The sequence below is a fragment of the Tauraco erythrolophus genome, chromosome 25, assembly GCF_009769465.1.
Source record: "Tauraco erythrolophus isolate bTauEry1 chromosome 25, bTauEry1.pri, whole genome shotgun sequence".
Taxonomy (NCBI): Eukaryota; Metazoa; Chordata; class Aves; order Musophagiformes; family Musophagidae; genus Tauraco; species Tauraco erythrolophus.
The window spans coordinates 240082-256238 of record NC_141489.1 but is presented as its reverse complement, the minus strand read 5'-3'; the positions used below and the strand labels follow the sequence as shown (position 1 = coordinate 256238).

Here is a 16157-nt window from a genome sequence, read left to right as displayed (position 1 = left end):
GCCGGCCGAGGCGTCCCCGGTTTCGCTTTCGTTTCCCGGCGGCGGCGGCGGGGCCGGAGCGGGGCGCAGGCAGCGAGGCCGCCGAGCGGCACCGGGGGCTGCGCGGCGCTGGGGCCCGCGGGGCCGGGTGGCGGCGGGCGGGGGCCGGGGCCAGGCAGCGGGGGTCGGGGCGGGTGAGCGCCCGGCGCGGCGGGGGGAACCCGGCCCCGCGGGGCGGCAGGAGCTGCTGGCGGCGCGGCGCGGGGCGCGGCTGCCCGCGGCCTCCCCGCAGGCATGGCGGGCCGCACGGTGCGGGTGGGCGGCCTCCCCGCCGAGCTGCCGCCCGACCGGGTGGCCGACAAGCTGACCATCCACTTCCTGCGCTCCCGCAACGGCGGCGGCGAGATCGCCGACGTGCAGGTGCGGGGCGGCCCCCACGCCTACGCCCTCATCACCTTCGAGGCGCCGGAAGGTAACGGCCGCGACGGGCGCTGCGCCCTCCGCTGCCCCGCGGCCCCTGTCCGCGCACGCCCGGTGCAGGGACGGGGCGGCCGCTGCGGGGCACGGGCCGGGCTAACGCGGGTGCCCGGTGGCTTTTCCCACCCAGTGGCGCAGAGGATCCTGACCGCCAAGAACCACGTGCTGTCGATCGGAGGGACGAAGTACCCGCTGGACGTGACGGCGCACGTCGAGGAGCTGAGCCCCGACGAGGTAGCGAGGAGCAGCTCCTGCCCACGGGGACATGATGGCCCCGACTGGGGCTCTGTGCCGCAGGCACGGGAGGGGAGACCTCCCTCTCTCCTTTGATCTTAATTAGACGTAAAGCAAATCCTTTTTTGTTCATATTCAGATGAGGAGGTGGGTTTTTTTCTGTGCTAATAACACGGGAACAGGCAGGCAGGCTGTGCGCTCCGTGGTTTGGTATCTGTGCCTGTCGCAGTGAAGAAGCGCAGTCAGGCTGGAGGGAAGGGGCACTTTTCCCCAGCCCATCTGGTGACGCTCGGCGGATCCTGTAAATGCCTCTGCCGTGTCATCGGCTGGATGCCGTGTCGTTAGCTGGCCACGCACAGTGTATTTTTGCTCTCTCCTTCTCAGGAGAGCTTAGGAGACAGACATGTTGGTGTCTAGGAGGCACTGGAGAGTTCTTGCCTCTCCCTTCAGCTTCAAGAGAGTATGGCAGTAGCCACGTCTCGTGTTTTCATGTCTGAGCACTGAAGGCAAGGGCATGGGAGTTAGCCTGGCATTGCAGGCCTTTCTGCAAGCCTGTGGTGCCAGACTGCTTGAAGGTCTGCAGCTGAAGCTCTGGGAGAGCAAGAAGGCAACTGCATTTCAGATGCAGAAGGGATAGTGGATTTCTTGGGTTTGGGTTGTTTGCAGAGCTCCCAGCACGTAGAAGTGGGGCCGCATCTCTGGGCGATTTGCCTCTCACATTCCTTGTTTGGAGAAAGCTTTTGACTGTGTGCAAGGTCTGAGAGTTTCAGTCCTGCCTGTGTTATGCTCCCATCTCATATGAAAGCAGGATACTGAGATAGAGAGGTGGTGGGTCACATCATCCTTTCTGTCATAATAACACAGGGGCTGTGGCAAGCATCAGGTGCGTTTGCCTCCCCCTGTGCCTTGGAGGGGGTTATTTTTGGTCCTTGCTCTCACTACCTTGCTATCTCCTTGCAGATCTTCATACGTGCTTGCATGACGGTTGACTATGGCAAGCTTCCTGCTGGCAAAACCCTCCTAAGGAACTTGCATAAAGACTACAGCAACGTGCAGTTCAACTTTGACTCCAAGAACACACACTGCGTAGTCAAGGGACCATTCACGGAGCTGCAGTCCTTCAGCAGAGACCTGCTGGGCAGCCTGAACCTCAAGAGCCAAGCCATTGGAGAGATCCTTCTGCCAGGTTCCAGCCATGTGGCCAAAGAGACCAGAGTGCACGATCACCAGCAAGCACCTGACTCTGAGTCAGCGCAAGAGACAGCAAAGCTGCCGAATCGGGACCAGGTGTGTGAAAAGGCAGCTAAAGTCCCGTCATCTCGGGGCCCAGTGGATGGGGAAGCTGTGGAACAGCTGGAGGATTTTTCCTTAGTGATGGACTCGGACATTTACTTGTACATGCAGAGGTTCTGTGCTGCTGAGTACCAAGGTGTGCTACGCCAGCATCATGTGGACGTGGTGGATGTTAGCAGCGATGGCATCTCCATACTGTACCTCCAACCATCTGCAGGTATGTCCGGGGACATGGATGCCTCGCGACAGGCCCGCCTGGCCCTGCAGCAGCTTTACCAACAGCTGGAAGTGGGCTTGCGCAAGGAGAAGATCATGAAAGGAGGACTGGATGTGAACAGCCAGACACTCAGGGCTCTGACACATGAGCTGCAGAAACTATATCCCCAGTTACTCTGCCATGAGGATGAGAAGCAGCTTTATCTTATTGGAAACGTCGTTGACGTGTCCCAAGCCAAGCAGTACCTTCAGGATTTCAGCACCAGAAGAGGTGCTGCGCACACGGTTGGCACACTCAGCAGCTCCTTGTCCTCACACCTGGCAGCCTCCCGCACCACAGAGGCTGCACTGCACAAGCCCAAAGTGCCTGTGGACACCTCAACCTCCAGGCTCAGCCCAGGCAGGCAAGAGCTGAAAGGCGAGCTCAAGCTGGCTGCCAACTTCAGCACGCTGAAAGCTGACAGGTCTCAGGCCAGCCGGGGCCTCTCGCTGAATCGGGACTCTCCACCAGTGGGACAGGCCCAGCTTTCTGTACAGCACTTGTCAGAGACGGATGCTTCAGGGCCAAGTGACCCGACAGCACTGACCCAGCAGTACCAGCCTCGTGTCTCTACAACAGATGCGGTTTCGAAGTCAGCAGCAGAGTCTCAGCGGAAGGACTCCAAAGAATGGGACCACGTGAAAGGAGGTGCCAGGCTTACAAGACACAAGGCTCTGTCTCCCTTTGGGGACAAAGAAAACAGCACTTCGCAGCATCCTGGGGACTCTAAAGGCTCAGGTCTCATCAAACACCACCCCCTCACTAGCACGTCTAGTACCTTTGACACGACAAGGACCTCTCCTGCTTTAGACTCCAAACCTTCTGAATCCAGGCCTCTGCTGCGACGTTCCAACAGCTTCTCCCTGCCAAGGTCAAAGGAGAGCGAGAAGCCCCGAGACACTGGCAGGGCAGGCAGTGGGGGCGGTTGGGTGAGTGACAAAATGAGCCTCGACTCTCTGCAGTGGTCTTACCTGAAGGACGTTTGCCGCGCTGCTGTCGATGAGCTGTGCAGCCATGGAGCAGTGCAGATCGCAGAGCACCGTGCCGGGGACTGCACCGTGCTGACGCTGCAGGCAGCGGACAGGACCAAGCTTTTCCAGGCTAAGTGGAAGGTGGAAGCTCTTGTGCAGAAGTGTCCTGACCTTGTGTGTCAGAGCATGAGCTACTCGGAGCTCGCTGTAGATGGTCCAGATGACAGTGACCTGAATGAACTGTGCAGCCTCTTGCGAGGAAACTCCCTCCAGGTTGGGCTCAGCAAAGACAAGTACAAGCTGTATCTCGCCTGCCCCAGGGAGACGCTGCCAGGAGTGACTGAGGCCTTCCACGTGTTTTCTTCTAGGAGGCTCCATGCCCTGAAGTCTTCATCCTTGTCTCCAGGTCCAGAGAGTACCGGGCGCTCAAGTGTCAGCCAGCTGAGCGGAAGCCAGGACCCCGTTCTGCAGGCAGCCCTTCCTGGCAGCCCCAAGTCCCTGCAGATGGGCCTGCAGCACCTGGATGCTGGTGATAAAGCAGAGCACGCGGATGTGCTTGGGGCTTTCCGGCTGCCGGAGGCTGAGGAAAAGAGGTCCCCCAGTCCTTGGAGGTTCCAGCAGGTGCTGGGGCAGGAGAAGGCCAGTGATCATGTTGGGGCTGTGCGAGGAGGAGGCAGCCTTCTGAGCCCCGGTGCAGCGGATAAGCCAGGTCCTGCTGCTCTGAGGGAGTCCCAGGAACAGGCGAAGACAAAACTGTCAGTGGGGGAGCCTGACATCGCACGGCTGAAGCAGGTTTTGCCAGACAGGTTCCAGTTTGCAAGAGACAAGAGCAGAGGGGGCCACAACGACATGGCGGGACAGCTGTGCTCCCCAGTTCCTGCAGCGGACGGTGCTCCTCACTCCCTGCCCGCTCGGCTGTGCCGGGCTGCGGCCGCGGAGCCTCCTAAGGCCGAAGCTGAACCGCCACCTGCAGCAGAGCCCCGGGGCCAGGAAGGGGCCCTGCGCCCAGTGGGCAGGAGCCATGGGCAGGGAGGGCCTGACCTCTCGTCGCAGCAGACAAGAGCGCCCGGCCTCGGAGAGGAAAACAGCCGGACCCCCCTGGGCCGCTGCGACGCTTGCCGGGGCGCAGGCGTGACCTGCCCGGCCCCCTGCGGTCACGCCTTGTGCAGGACGTGTTTCGCAGCAGACAGCACGCAGCCGGCCTGCTGCAGCCCCTCCGCGGTTGCCCCAAGCCACAAGATCTCGGGGACGTTCAAGATCTCCTCCCTGTCCCAGAGTCTGCCTGGCTACTATCGAGACCTGACGCTCCAGGTCGCCTACAACATCCCTGACGGCGTGCAGGGGGTAGGTACCACCGCGGGGTTCACCGTCCCGCTGCAGGACGTGCAGCAGGCTCTGTTGGCAGGGCTGGGGTGGGGCGTGTGCCCTGGCAGCGGGGAGAACGGCCACAGCTCCATGCCCCACATGCAGAGCAGCAGAGGCATTAACCTGTGGAAGGCAAAAAGCTCCACACTGGGTTTGAGGGCCACTTGCTGGTTTTAGTTCACAGCGACTCGTGGCCCGGGGGGGCCGCAGTCGTCCGTGTGTTTTCAGACTGAGCAGTCTCAGACGCCAGCACTGAGGCTCAGCGCTCAGGTGGTTGTTTAAAATGCTTTCTTCCTCTTCTAAGGTTGGTGACCCCCGCCCAGGACAGCCTTACAAAGGGGGGAATTTCTGTGCCTTCCTGCCTGACAACAGGGAAGGGCAGAAGACAGCAATGCTGCTGAAGAAAGCATTTGAGCAGGGGCTGACCTTCCAGATCAAGTCCTGCAACGGAGAGGAGAGAGTGACATGGGGCCTCATCCCACACAAAACCTCCTGGGATGGAGGCAAAGCCAGGTATGGCCCTGCTCATCCCAAGCTTACAGGTGTGGTTGTTTTGACAATTGGAGGAGGAGAACCATGGGCTCCAGCTCAACAAATCCTGGCACAGGTGGCTCTTCTGGGCTCCCACAATGGCAGAGTTGGTGCCTCCCTTTGCTTCAGCTTGCAGGGCAGCTGTGTTGTGGCAGACCAGCCCTGGCATCCTCCAGCTGGAGCTAAAGCCCTTGCCTGTCCCACACCCATAAGTTCCCCACTTGCAGCTTTCCTGGCTTTTCCCATGACAACGCTCTGCAGCCAGCTCTGGGTGCCAGCTGTGCCCGTGGGCCGCAGCAGCTCCCAAGGAGCAGAACTTCCACCCTCAGCCCCTGTTGAAGGGATGGGACAAAAATAAACTGCTGCTCCCCTGAGTGGTTTTAGCACCATCAGCAGGATTTACACCACTTCCCTCTCTGCCCCGCAGGAACGGCTATCCAGATGCCCAGTATCTCCGTGAGGTTTGCTCAGTACTAAAGAAACTGGGCATTGTGTGAGACTCCCTGCCTGAGCATCCGCAGCCCGTGCCTTCGCCTCACCTTCCTTTGCAGCTGACGAAACTGCACCTTAACACAGACAGCTCAGGAAAAGCAGGTGTTTGTCCAGGGAGAGCCCCTGTGCCCAGAGGCACCCAGAAATCTGCACGTTCATGACAGCAGCACCTCCGTTCCTGCTGCCGGCAAGCCTCAGCATCGGAGCTTCCCCGCCAGTCCAGCCGCTCCTGGATGCGTGTCCCCCCGGCCAGTTACGCAGCTTGTTTCACAGCCAGCTCCAGGCCGAGCCCCGGCTTTCGCCAGCATAACCCAGCCCTGGGCAGGAGCCCGCCTGTGGTCCAGCCCCATCTTCTGGAAATCTCTTCCGCCTCCGGCCACTACAGGCAAGTTCCAGCTCAGCCGCCACCAGAGCCTGTGCCAGAGCTGAGCTGTCACTGATTTCAGCTGTTCACTCAGACGTTTCAGTCCTCAAGCAGACAGCCCCGAGCTACAGCCCCTCCCCAGCACCTGCTCTGGGGCTGTGCAGGCACCAGATGCTCTTGGAGAGCATTCACAGCGTTCAGCTGCCTCCCATGAGAATATACAGGCATGGACAGTCTCCAAGTGGAGAAACACAAATAAACAAGATTTATTCCCACATATTGAGTAGTGGTTGTTCACGCCTTGTCTTACCCTCACCCCAAGCACCCATTTCAATCTCAACAGGCTACAGAGACACCGAGTAAAGTGCAGGGGCCAGCTAAGGGCTTTGCAAACACCAATCACTGTAGCTGCCCTCCAGAACAGGGCAGCAGATGATCAATGCAACACTCAAGTGAACAATTAACAGTTATCCTTGACAGCAGAGGCACCTTCTCACCCTGGGAGTTAGAATTTAAAAACTGAAGGTGCCCACCCACTGACTGCCTAGAGAAGAAACAGAAATGCCACAGAGGCTGAGCTGGGGGCAGAGGGTTCATGCCAACAGAAAATTGAGCAGCATACCACTAAGGGTTTTGTTATGCTTTTAATTAACACTTGAAACACATAAGGCATATGGTAACATTAGACAGAGGAGCATTACACATTATAGTCATGTAAACAGCATTGGCACAATTGCTTTCTGTCCAACTTGGTTACACGCACAAAGCGGAATATATTTTTTAAACAAAGATTTTCCATGTGTCTGTAGGATGAATATCACTCATATCACGTATCTGCAAATCAACACGACTCAGACAGTACAGACCAGACCATATGTTGTAAGAGGCTCAGAGTCTAATGCATTTCTCATGTACTCCTTGCCAGTTGCACTTTGCCATCACCAGGGCTTAGCACACCAGGGACTTCATTAGGCAACAAGAGTGGTTCTGCACCTATGATAGCAGCTGTAAGAGGGCCAGGATCCTGCACCAATTAAAGCCTGAGGCCCACAATGCTTCTTACTTCTCCCTGGTCAATCAATTCTAGTTAAACACAGGTGTCTGAAATGAAACGTACAGTTAAGTACTTGGCAGGGGTCATGCTCCCCTGCACAAGCCCAGGCTGCTTCCACCTCCTTCCCCTTCTGCAGTCAGCGTGCACACGCCTGAGCGTGAGAGAAACCAGAGACAAAAAACATGACAAAAGCTGCCTGGTGATAGCAAAGGAGCTGCGTGTTGTCCAAGACCAGCAGCACCAGTATGGGAGGGCGACTGCAGCAATGACACAGGAGCGGCACTGGCACCCCTGTGCTGAGCAGCCCCCCCTGCACACCCCACAGCCAGCAGGGCTGGGAACACCTCTTGTCTGCTCATCGACTCCTTACTCATGCTTCCCTCTTGGACTGCTCACAGCACAACCTTTGGGTCAGACAATCAGTAAAATAAACACTAAATTGCACGTCTGATAGCTGGAATGGCACACGCAATTTGAGCACAGCAATCTCCCACTTCCTCCGTGGCACGACTTTGCCCTGAACAGTTAAGCAAGATTAAGTGGAATGATTTTTATCTGAGGGTTTTTGTTTGTGTTCTTGCTTTGGTCCTTAGTATACAAACCTGCTTTTTGAGTTAAGACACTTGAAGCTGGTTTACATAGGTTCTGTACTTACTGGCCCATAAAATGTTTGTCCTTAAAAAAAAAAGAAGTAAAAAAAACATAACCAAAAAACAACCAACCCCCTAGAGCAGAGCACTGACCAGTGAGGCAGTGAAGAGCAAGGTTACATTTCATCTTGGTCCTTCTGTAAAAAACACTGTTGCTATCAAGGGACATAAACCAGTGCTGACCTCCAACAGACAGTAACCGCTCCGCACTCTGCCCTGAGGGCTTTGGACGTTTGTGGTAAGAGACATCACATCTACCCAAAGAGAGCCAGGAGCCGGGACTGCTTCCCGAGAGCCAAGGCTGGGGCAGCAGATACAGCCTCACTCAAGGACTGGCCAGAGCCAAACAGCTGCCCTCGGGGAGACGAGGGCTCTGCAATAGCTCTTCCGGACTGGGGAGCACAGATCAACACTGGAAAGGCTGTAATACATGGAGAGGAGCATCTTATTCACGCTAAGTCAGACTACATCACCAGCATTCACAAAACAGAGCTAGAAAGAGTCATAACAGGTTTTTGGCAATACTTGCAAGGCCAGAATGGAAAAGGCTCCAGTGACCTCCCAGTCCTTACAGGCATGTAGAAGAAGGCACTGAGATAGTTTTCTGTGGCAAACCGCAAGGCAGCGTGTCGGAGGTGTCCTGCGGGACTCGTGCGTCCCGCTTTCGCACCGCCCTGGGAGGGACCGGCTGCGGGAGCCGCGCTCCGCTGCCCAACCCACGGCCACCCGAGTAAGGCACGGAGCGTGACCTTGGCCGAGAGTAACGCAAGGACAGGGTGTTACTGTCAAACAGTCGGACAGTTTTCCCCTTAACAAGTGTGCAGAACCTGAAGACGCGCAGAGCTGTGTGCTGTCTGAGCATGCTGCTCTTTCATCAAGGTGAAGTCCAGCTTCTCGGAGGAACAGGTCCAGACTTCCCATTTCAGCAATTTAGACAGTCCTTCTGTTGTCAGACCTAGTAAAGCAGCATTAGACACTGTTGGATTTGATCTAAATCAGCATGACAGGGCAGGTTGAGAGGAGCAGCAGCAAGATTTTTGATTCAGAAAGTTAAAAGTTGTGCTTGTGAGTTTCATCAGACCATGTTTATGAAGTTCACGTATCAAGTGCAAGAGGTGGACTGACAAGGACCTGTGGCAGGGCTCCAGCCCTCCTCTGACCTTGTAGGGAACGGAGTTTGTTTTAATTCTCTGCCTACGCATTTCTAAAGAACCAGGGCTGAGCCCAACCACCTGCCACACAAGCTGCACTGAGAGACACGAGCCTCACTGGAGGACTGAGCTGGGCAAGGAGGAAGCCACACTCCTCACTGGCACGTGAACCCCCAGCCCCGCGCAGTGCCTGGCTGCTCTCAAGCGGTGGAGGGGCTTCACGTACGGGGCCCTTCACCCAGCGGGCACCTTCCCTCTGTCAGGTCTGGTTAAGCAGCACTCCTAGGAGCAATCTTTTGCTCCTGGAGCCTGAGCCTCTCCACGATGTGCAGCTCTTCCTGGTGCCCTCAGGTTTACCGTCTCAAATCCAAACCGAAGCCTAAAAGCCCGGAGCACCGACAGCCCATGGCGAAGCCTCGAGGCAAGAACAAACAGCACCAGTCTCCGAGGGCTGACAACGGGGTCCGGCAGGAAGGGGGGCACCACCCAGGACGGTACGTGCTCACAGAACTAGGCTCGGGTCTCTGCACAGCTACATTTCCAGATGCACAGAAGAAAGAAAAGAGGAAGAGAGAATGAGTTCTGGTCTGGGAGGAGCAGCCCAGGCCATTCTTAAACCCCCAGCGCTGGACGAGAGCCCAAGGGCCCTCGAGACTTGCAGTTTCAGGGGAAGAAGAGTCAAACCCTCCTGTAGCACTGAACCACGAGGTAAGAGCTGGTTTGAGTGGACATCAAACGAGCTGGCTAGAAGAGCATGGAAAGCACGATTTAAACTGCTCAAGATGCCCAGGCCAAGAGGCTTGGCAGAGCGGGGCATTTTACACCTACACTGGTAACTTGGCAACAGCTTTACGGAGAGGCGCGCCGCAGAAGGAGCCAGCCAGGCTCCGGGGAAGCAGGCTTACAGCACTGGTGCTTGCGAGTTACTTCCCAAACTGCAACACCCCAGCGCACAGGGCACAGCACAAAGCAAGCATTAGCAAGGGCTTGTTTGGTTCTCATCTTGCTGAAGTCCGATTCAACACTGCAGCCCTTGGAAATAAAAACACAAGGGTGAAGTTTAGCCTTAATATCCAACTTGGAGCCCAAGATTAATAAAGCACAGAGCCAACATCAATTGTTCCAGTCATCTGAGACACAGTTGAGTCCTTATGGTCTCTTAAAAATCAGACACAGTTCAGAACTCCCTGTACAGTTTGGAATCAGGAAGTGGACAAGATCAAGTTACCTAATTGAAACTTTTCTTCTGTATTCAGACAGACTAGCCCAGGCTGTCAGGTTATTTGCCAACTGTCCAGAGAAGTGACTGCCAAATAAGTGTGATAAAGACTCCGAAATGCCAGGACAGTTATTGCCAAGGCAAAGACCTGTTGCTGTCTGACTGGTGCTGGAGGCCTATGAAAGCAGAGGGGAAAGAGTGGGGTTAGTGTGAGCAGAGGAGCACCCTGTGCCAGGGTGGGGCCCATTCTCCTGCTGAACAACCTTCTCAAAGGTGACCGCGCAAACGCTCCGGCAGGGCGCAGCTTCTGCGGAGACACCTGGCACCTGCTACAGCGTGTTACACCTTGGCTTTGCAGTGACAGGCTGTGCAGTTGTTAATCAGCAACTGCCTGGAAGCTTCAGCCGCACGGCCAGAGAAAAATACGGTTAGTTTGGAAATTCAGTAGAGAAACAAGTGACTAGAAAAATGTATGAAATAAACAGGCTTCAAAACAGAGAGCTGGGGCAGGAGGCGTATCTGGCAAAGGGTCAGTCACAAGGAGAGCATGCAAACCTCATCTGAACTTTAACCACGATCTTCTTGTACTGGTGAAGATGGAAGCTACTGATCTGTCCATTTCCAGGTCCCAAAGAGATCAGGGAGTTAAACCATGAATTCACAATCTGCACACATTGCTTCTCCTTAGTTCTCTTCTTTTTTGGATTCTTCCTTGGGTGCTTCAGGAACCAGGATAACCTTTCCAACATTCTTCTTCTCTTGCATCTGCCTCATAGCATCTGCCACCTGGAAGCAACAGGAATCTCATGAGACCCCTGCCCACCACACCGTGCAGTCATGCCCTTCCTGGGCCCCTTGGTCCACCCAGACTGGTTTGAGGGGCATCCAGGAGGCAGCTTCCCCCACAGTCCAAGCAAGTGCCAAGCATTTGGGTGTCTCTGCACAGATTCATTTTGGACAGAGTTGGGCAGCTACCCCAGCCTGTCCATAGGAAACAGTCATCAAGAATTCACACCGACCAACTGTAACACACACAGGATGCTCTGCTACACAAGCCGTGGAAGGATGAAGTGTGTGACACCACAGCTTCCTCTCTAACAGAGGGGAGTGCTGCAGAAATCCAGCCAACAGCCAGGAAGACAATGCTTCTACCATCTACACAACCACAGAACAACACATGCACATATTTTTATTATTATTATTTTTAAGCAAAACAGCACCTGGGCCAGGCCTGGAATCAACAGAGTTTTCCTTGAGCATTTGCATCAGACCAGTTCTTGGATACTAACACCAGCTCATCATTACCAAGTGCTTTGCTCCTCTGCAATAAGCCCTCCCCCAAAAAAGGGTTTCCAAGGGAAGAACCTGACTCTGCCTGGACACAGCAATGCAACAATGCAGAGCATGACAGAGCTGCTGAAAAGCCTGCAGCTCCCTTCCAACACCCTCATTCTGCTTCACTGCCTGGGCTCTTTTTCACTCATGGAAGGGCAGCAGCAACCTTCCCAGCTGCCTGCATAATTACAGGGTGCAGACTCAGGCTAATGCCTAACCCAGCCCCTCCATGGGCTGCTGCTGCCCATGGAACACAGCTGAGCACCTACCCTATTCCACAGGGACGCTGTCTGGCATTGCCCAGCTCTGTGCACTGGAGTAGAAGAGCCCAGCCACTTCGCTCCCCCTTAATATCTTAAAAGGAAAAAGGCACTGAATGTCTGAGAACAGATGGCTGTTAAACATCTGCAACAGCTCAGCCCCCATGAACAAGGTGCTCACGCCGACCCAGAGCTCAATGTGCAGAAAACAATCACCTAGTAATTTCTGGGCGCTGCCAGCCTGTATGTTATCTCAGACTCACCTGATCAAACGGCCATACAGAGTCTATTTTGGGCTTGATTTTGCCTTGATTGTACAGGTTAACTAGCTTGGCTACTACACCTCCAATAAGCTCAAATTCTTCATCCATATATCCAAGGTGGTAGCCACACACAGCCTTGTTATGGTGTAGGAGCTGCAAGGCATTGATGCTGAACTGGTTCCACCAGGTTTTAGCCATAGCCACGAGGTTCTTCTTCTGCCCAGTGAGCAGGTTTGCTGCCCCTAAAAAGAAGGCAAGCCACAGATGAGCTGGAATCAACAGAACATGAGAGGCAGTGGGCATCCCATGTAACAGCTCAGACAACACGCAGGGTAACCACTGCTCACACAGGGTATGGTGATGGAGGACAGAGGTGAGAACTGGATCACATCAAGATCTGCCCAATTGACCTTCAATGGAAACAGGTACCTGCCTCAGCCTCAAGACAGGCAGAATTTGGATTCTCAGCATTCATATATTGCAAAAATGTAGAAAAAACTCCTCTCTTAGGAGAGCAGCAGCAGCACAGCTGGACTGGAGCAGTGGCAGGGGCAAGAGAGGGTTACAAGTCACATCCGGCCAGGCTGGCAGGACAGCACTCCCCTTCTCCTGCAGCCAGGCTACTCCAGGGGAGCCACGCTGCAACAGCTGGGACAACAGAAGCAGCACACTGCTGCAAGTGTCTGGAATCCCACTGGGGGCTGTGTGAGGGCTTTGTCTACAGGACAAAATCACAGTGTTTCAGGGCTGGGGAATGGAGAGATAAGTATTCAGTAGCCTCAAACTTCATCACCCACATATCCTCTAGAAGAAAAGCAAGGCTCTATTAGTGCTGTGCATTAAGTCAGCCTGAACAAAGCAGCTGTGCCAGCCTTCCTCCGTGAGGACATTCCAGCTTCTCCTGCAGGCACCAGCTCACAGTCAGAGAGATTTTGCCATGGGAAGGAAAAGCCTTGGAGCCTGTGACCACAGCTCTTGGGACAAGGCACAAATCTCGCTCCTCTCAGTGCCTCACCCAGGAGAAGCATCCTAAAGACTTTCGTGAAATAACAGAACTACAACACACACAGCAGTCAGCAACAGTGATGCTCCTTCGTGGCATGTGCCCAGGCACAGAGCAGCGCAGAGCATTCCTGTGCAGATCTACACCCACCACACAGTCCCTCCTACGCAGGAGCTGGGCTTTGGGCACGCTGCCCATGCTCACCGTAAGTGATGAGTTTTCCCATTGGCTTCAACAGGTTAAATGCTTTGGACGTATCAGATCCTCCAAGGGGGTCCAGGACGATGTCAACACCTAAAGGGAACCGAAAGTAACCAGAAGTTTCTTTGCACTTGAAAAAAATGCAGGACAGTTGTAGAAGTCCTCCAATACACTACCTTTGGGAGAGATTTTCCGGACCTCCTCTGCATAATCCATTGTTCTATAGTCAATGGGGTGAGTGACACCGCTCTCCTTGAGTGAATCATGCTTGGAGGCAGATGCTGTGCCAAAAATGGTGACATTTTCTACAGTCTTGCACAGCTGGATGGCAGCAGTACCCACACCACCTGAAAAACAGCAGGGAGAAAGACTTAGAAGCAAAGAGCCCCAGCAGCCAGGAAAGCCTTCCAGTTGGTACGTTTCCCCTGCTCGTACTGATGCACAGCACCGGGAGGGTATGGAACACAGGCTTTGCCTGGCGCAGGCTGACACCTGTGACACACTGGAGGAGATCGACTCTGGCTGCTGGGAAACGGGTTCAGCATTCGCCAGCACCTGGGTCAGCGTGAAGCCTGCATCTCTGGCAGGTGACATTTTGTCAGTCCAGCCCCGTTCTGATCGTTTCCTCACCCGTGTCACCCGTTCAGAAGCTGCATGTTGAGGCCAAGAGTCTCAGCACAGGCTGGCACCAACTATTTACCTGCAGCCATGTGGATGAGGACACTCTGGTTGGGTCTCAGGTTTCCAAAGTCAAACAGGATCATGTAGGCAGTGATGTAGTTGACAAGAAGAGCAGCTGCTTCCTCGAAGCTCATCCCTTCAGGCACAGGGAAAGTCTGACTGACTGGCACATTCACCACTTCTTGCCAGAGCCCTGACCTAGCCAGGACCATTACCTTATCGCCAACCTAAAATCAAACAGAGGACACGGTGCTCTGAAACAAGCCCCAGGCTAGCAGAAGCCATCACACCCTTGCCCTCCACATGCCAGAGACAGGCACACGTTCTCTGCGGGGAGGTCTGCAGGGACTGCAGCACCCCTGGGCTTGGACAGGAGCCTGCAGCCTGTGCTCCACTCGTTGGGCGAACTGCACCGCAGCACGGCACCTCTCGCCACAGACCTGGGCACACACAGGCACCCCAGGCTCTGGCTTGCACCCAGTGTGCTGCCTGCAGCTGCCCAAACCAACAGACCCCAAACCAACAGACCCCCAACAAGGTAAGAGGGACGGGGGCCGTGTTCTGTCCTCCTTGCACCAAGCTGGGAGCATGAGTCTGAACATTGTAAAATAATACTGCTGCCCCTTGCAAGGATCGTTCTGCCAACAGGCAGGAGGCTTGGGGTAATGATTAACAGAATCAACCCCAGAAGAAGCATGTCCAGCCTTAGGAAAACCTCTCAGGTCTAAGCCTCAGGCCTGAAGTTTGAGGCATCCCCCAAAATCTGCTGTTATCCCACTGAGCAAGAAATATCTGCTCGCTGTGCAACGGGAAGGAGACGGCAAAACACCACGCAGTCGTATCAGCGAGCAGACAAGAGGCAGAGCCAAGGCAGTGAGCAGAAAGGCTCCTGTGTGGGTTTGGCATTTACACTTCAATAAACGAAGATGTTTTCCTGGAAGGAAGGGAATCATCTTTGACACACCAGGGTTTTTTTTGAGATGCTTTGTTTTGCTAGCTGTGCACCCAAGAATCATCTTTAAGCACCGTAATTGCAACAGCCCTGAGACTCAAAGGTCTGGGACACGTAGAGCCAACTCCTCTGTCCCCTGAATTACTAGAAATGCAGCAGCCACAGGCTCATGGGCCACAAACTCAGCACCAAGAGCAACTAACCTGCTCGTGCCCACACTTCACCACCCTCGGATGGCTCTGGACAACTCCGAAGCAGCTGGAGTGGTTTCCTTCCACGTTCGTGTAGTTTAAGAGGTCAGTCACAAACGCGTTCAGAAACACCACGGTCACGCTTTAGCCCAACATCCGTTAGCACTCACGACTAACGAGAAAATTCGGTACATGCAAACACACCTGGCGGTCCCCAAGGAACACAACCGCTTCCAGCTTTTCCCCACGACTCCAGACCCGAAAGATCCCGGCCCTTAGGGCAGGCAGCGATTCTCCTGCCGTCCGGGGACGGGGCGAGCCTTTGCCGGGCAAGGGCAGCCGGGGCCCCGGGAGGCTCGGCGCGGGCGGGCAGGGACGCGCCGGGAACGTCCCGCCCGCGCAGCCCCTTTGTCACGGGGCTTTGTCTCTGCCCGGCCGCCGCGGCGGCCTCCGCAGGCGGCACCGCGAAGGTCGCCGCCCGGGCAGGGAGCGGGGCTCTGCCGGGGCCGGGCCGCCTGCCCCGACGGGGGGGTTCGGAGCCCGGCGGGGCGGCGGAGGGGCCCGGGCAGGGCCCGCACCTGCGGGGCGGGGCCACCGCAGTGCGGCGGGGCCGCGCCGTGCCGAGTCGAACCGGGCCGGGCCGCCCCTCACCTGTCGGTCGCGGACGCCGTCGCCGAGGGCGCGGACGGTGCCGGCGCACTCCATGCCGGGGCAGACGGGCGGCGGCGGCAGCCGGTCGTACAGCCCCTGCCGCGCCATCAGGTCGGCGAAGTTGAGGCCGCAGGCGCGGACGCGCACCGAGACCTCGCCGGGCCGCGGGCCGCCGCCGCGCCGCGCCTGCACCTTCAGCTTCTCGTAGCCGCCGAAGCCCGTCAGCACCAGCGCCCGGTGCTCGGCCGCGTCCCCGCCGCCCGCCGGCGGCTCGGGGCCGGGGGCCTGCTCGGGGGCGGCGGCCGGAGCCGGCTCAGCGGACATGGCGAAGCAGCGGGAGCGACGGCGGCTGCGGGCGCGGGGCGGCGGCGGGCGGGGAAAAGCAGCGGCGCGGGGCGCGGCCGGGGGGCGGAACGGGCCAGCGGCGGGCGGGGCAGCGCTGGCCCCAGGCCGCCTCCCGCTCGCGTTCCCGTTGCCGGCCCGGCGGCGGCCGCCCCTCCGCAGCCCCGTGTCCCGGCGGAGGCCCGGCCCGGCCCCGCCCCGCCCCGCCCCGCCCCGCCGGGGCCCGCCGCCAGCGCTCCCTC

At 56.6% G+C, this 16157-nt stretch overlaps 2 protein-coding genes across 3 annotated transcripts; one reads left to right on the top strand and one right to left on the bottom strand.

Annotated features, from left to right (window-relative positions):
- The first annotated feature begins 273 nt into the window (after positions 1-273).
- Positions 274-6226, top strand: LOC147526886 (uncharacterized). 2 transcript variants are annotated; one of them, XM_086626531.1, is made up of 6 exons: positions 274-451; positions 587-690; positions 1651-2617; positions 3050-4554; positions 4880-5088; positions 5534-6226. In XM_086626531.1, the coding sequence occupies exons 1-6, from the start codon at positions 274-276 to the stop codon at positions 5601-5603; spliced, it is 3033 nt and encodes a 1010-aa protein (XP_086482657.1). In that variant the 3' UTR covers positions 5604-6226. The 2 variants fall into 2 exon arrangements, with proteins under 2 accessions (XP_086482657.1, XP_086482656.1); XM_086626530.1 differs by having other exon boundaries at positions 1651-4554.
- Positions 6227-10605: 4379 nt separating this feature from the next.
- VAT1 (vesicle amine transport 1) lies at positions 10606-15897 on the bottom strand. Its single transcript, XM_086626615.1, has 6 exons — positions 15574-15897; positions 13799-14006; positions 13275-13445; positions 13102-13191; positions 11895-12136; positions 10606-10822 (listed from the first exon to the last, which is right to left on the bottom strand). The coding sequence occupies exons 1-6, from the start codon at positions 15895-15897 to the stop codon at positions 10721-10723; spliced, it is 1137 nt and encodes a 378-aa protein (XP_086482741.1). The 3' UTR covers positions 10606-10720.
- Positions 15898-16157: the final 260 nt, after the last annotated feature.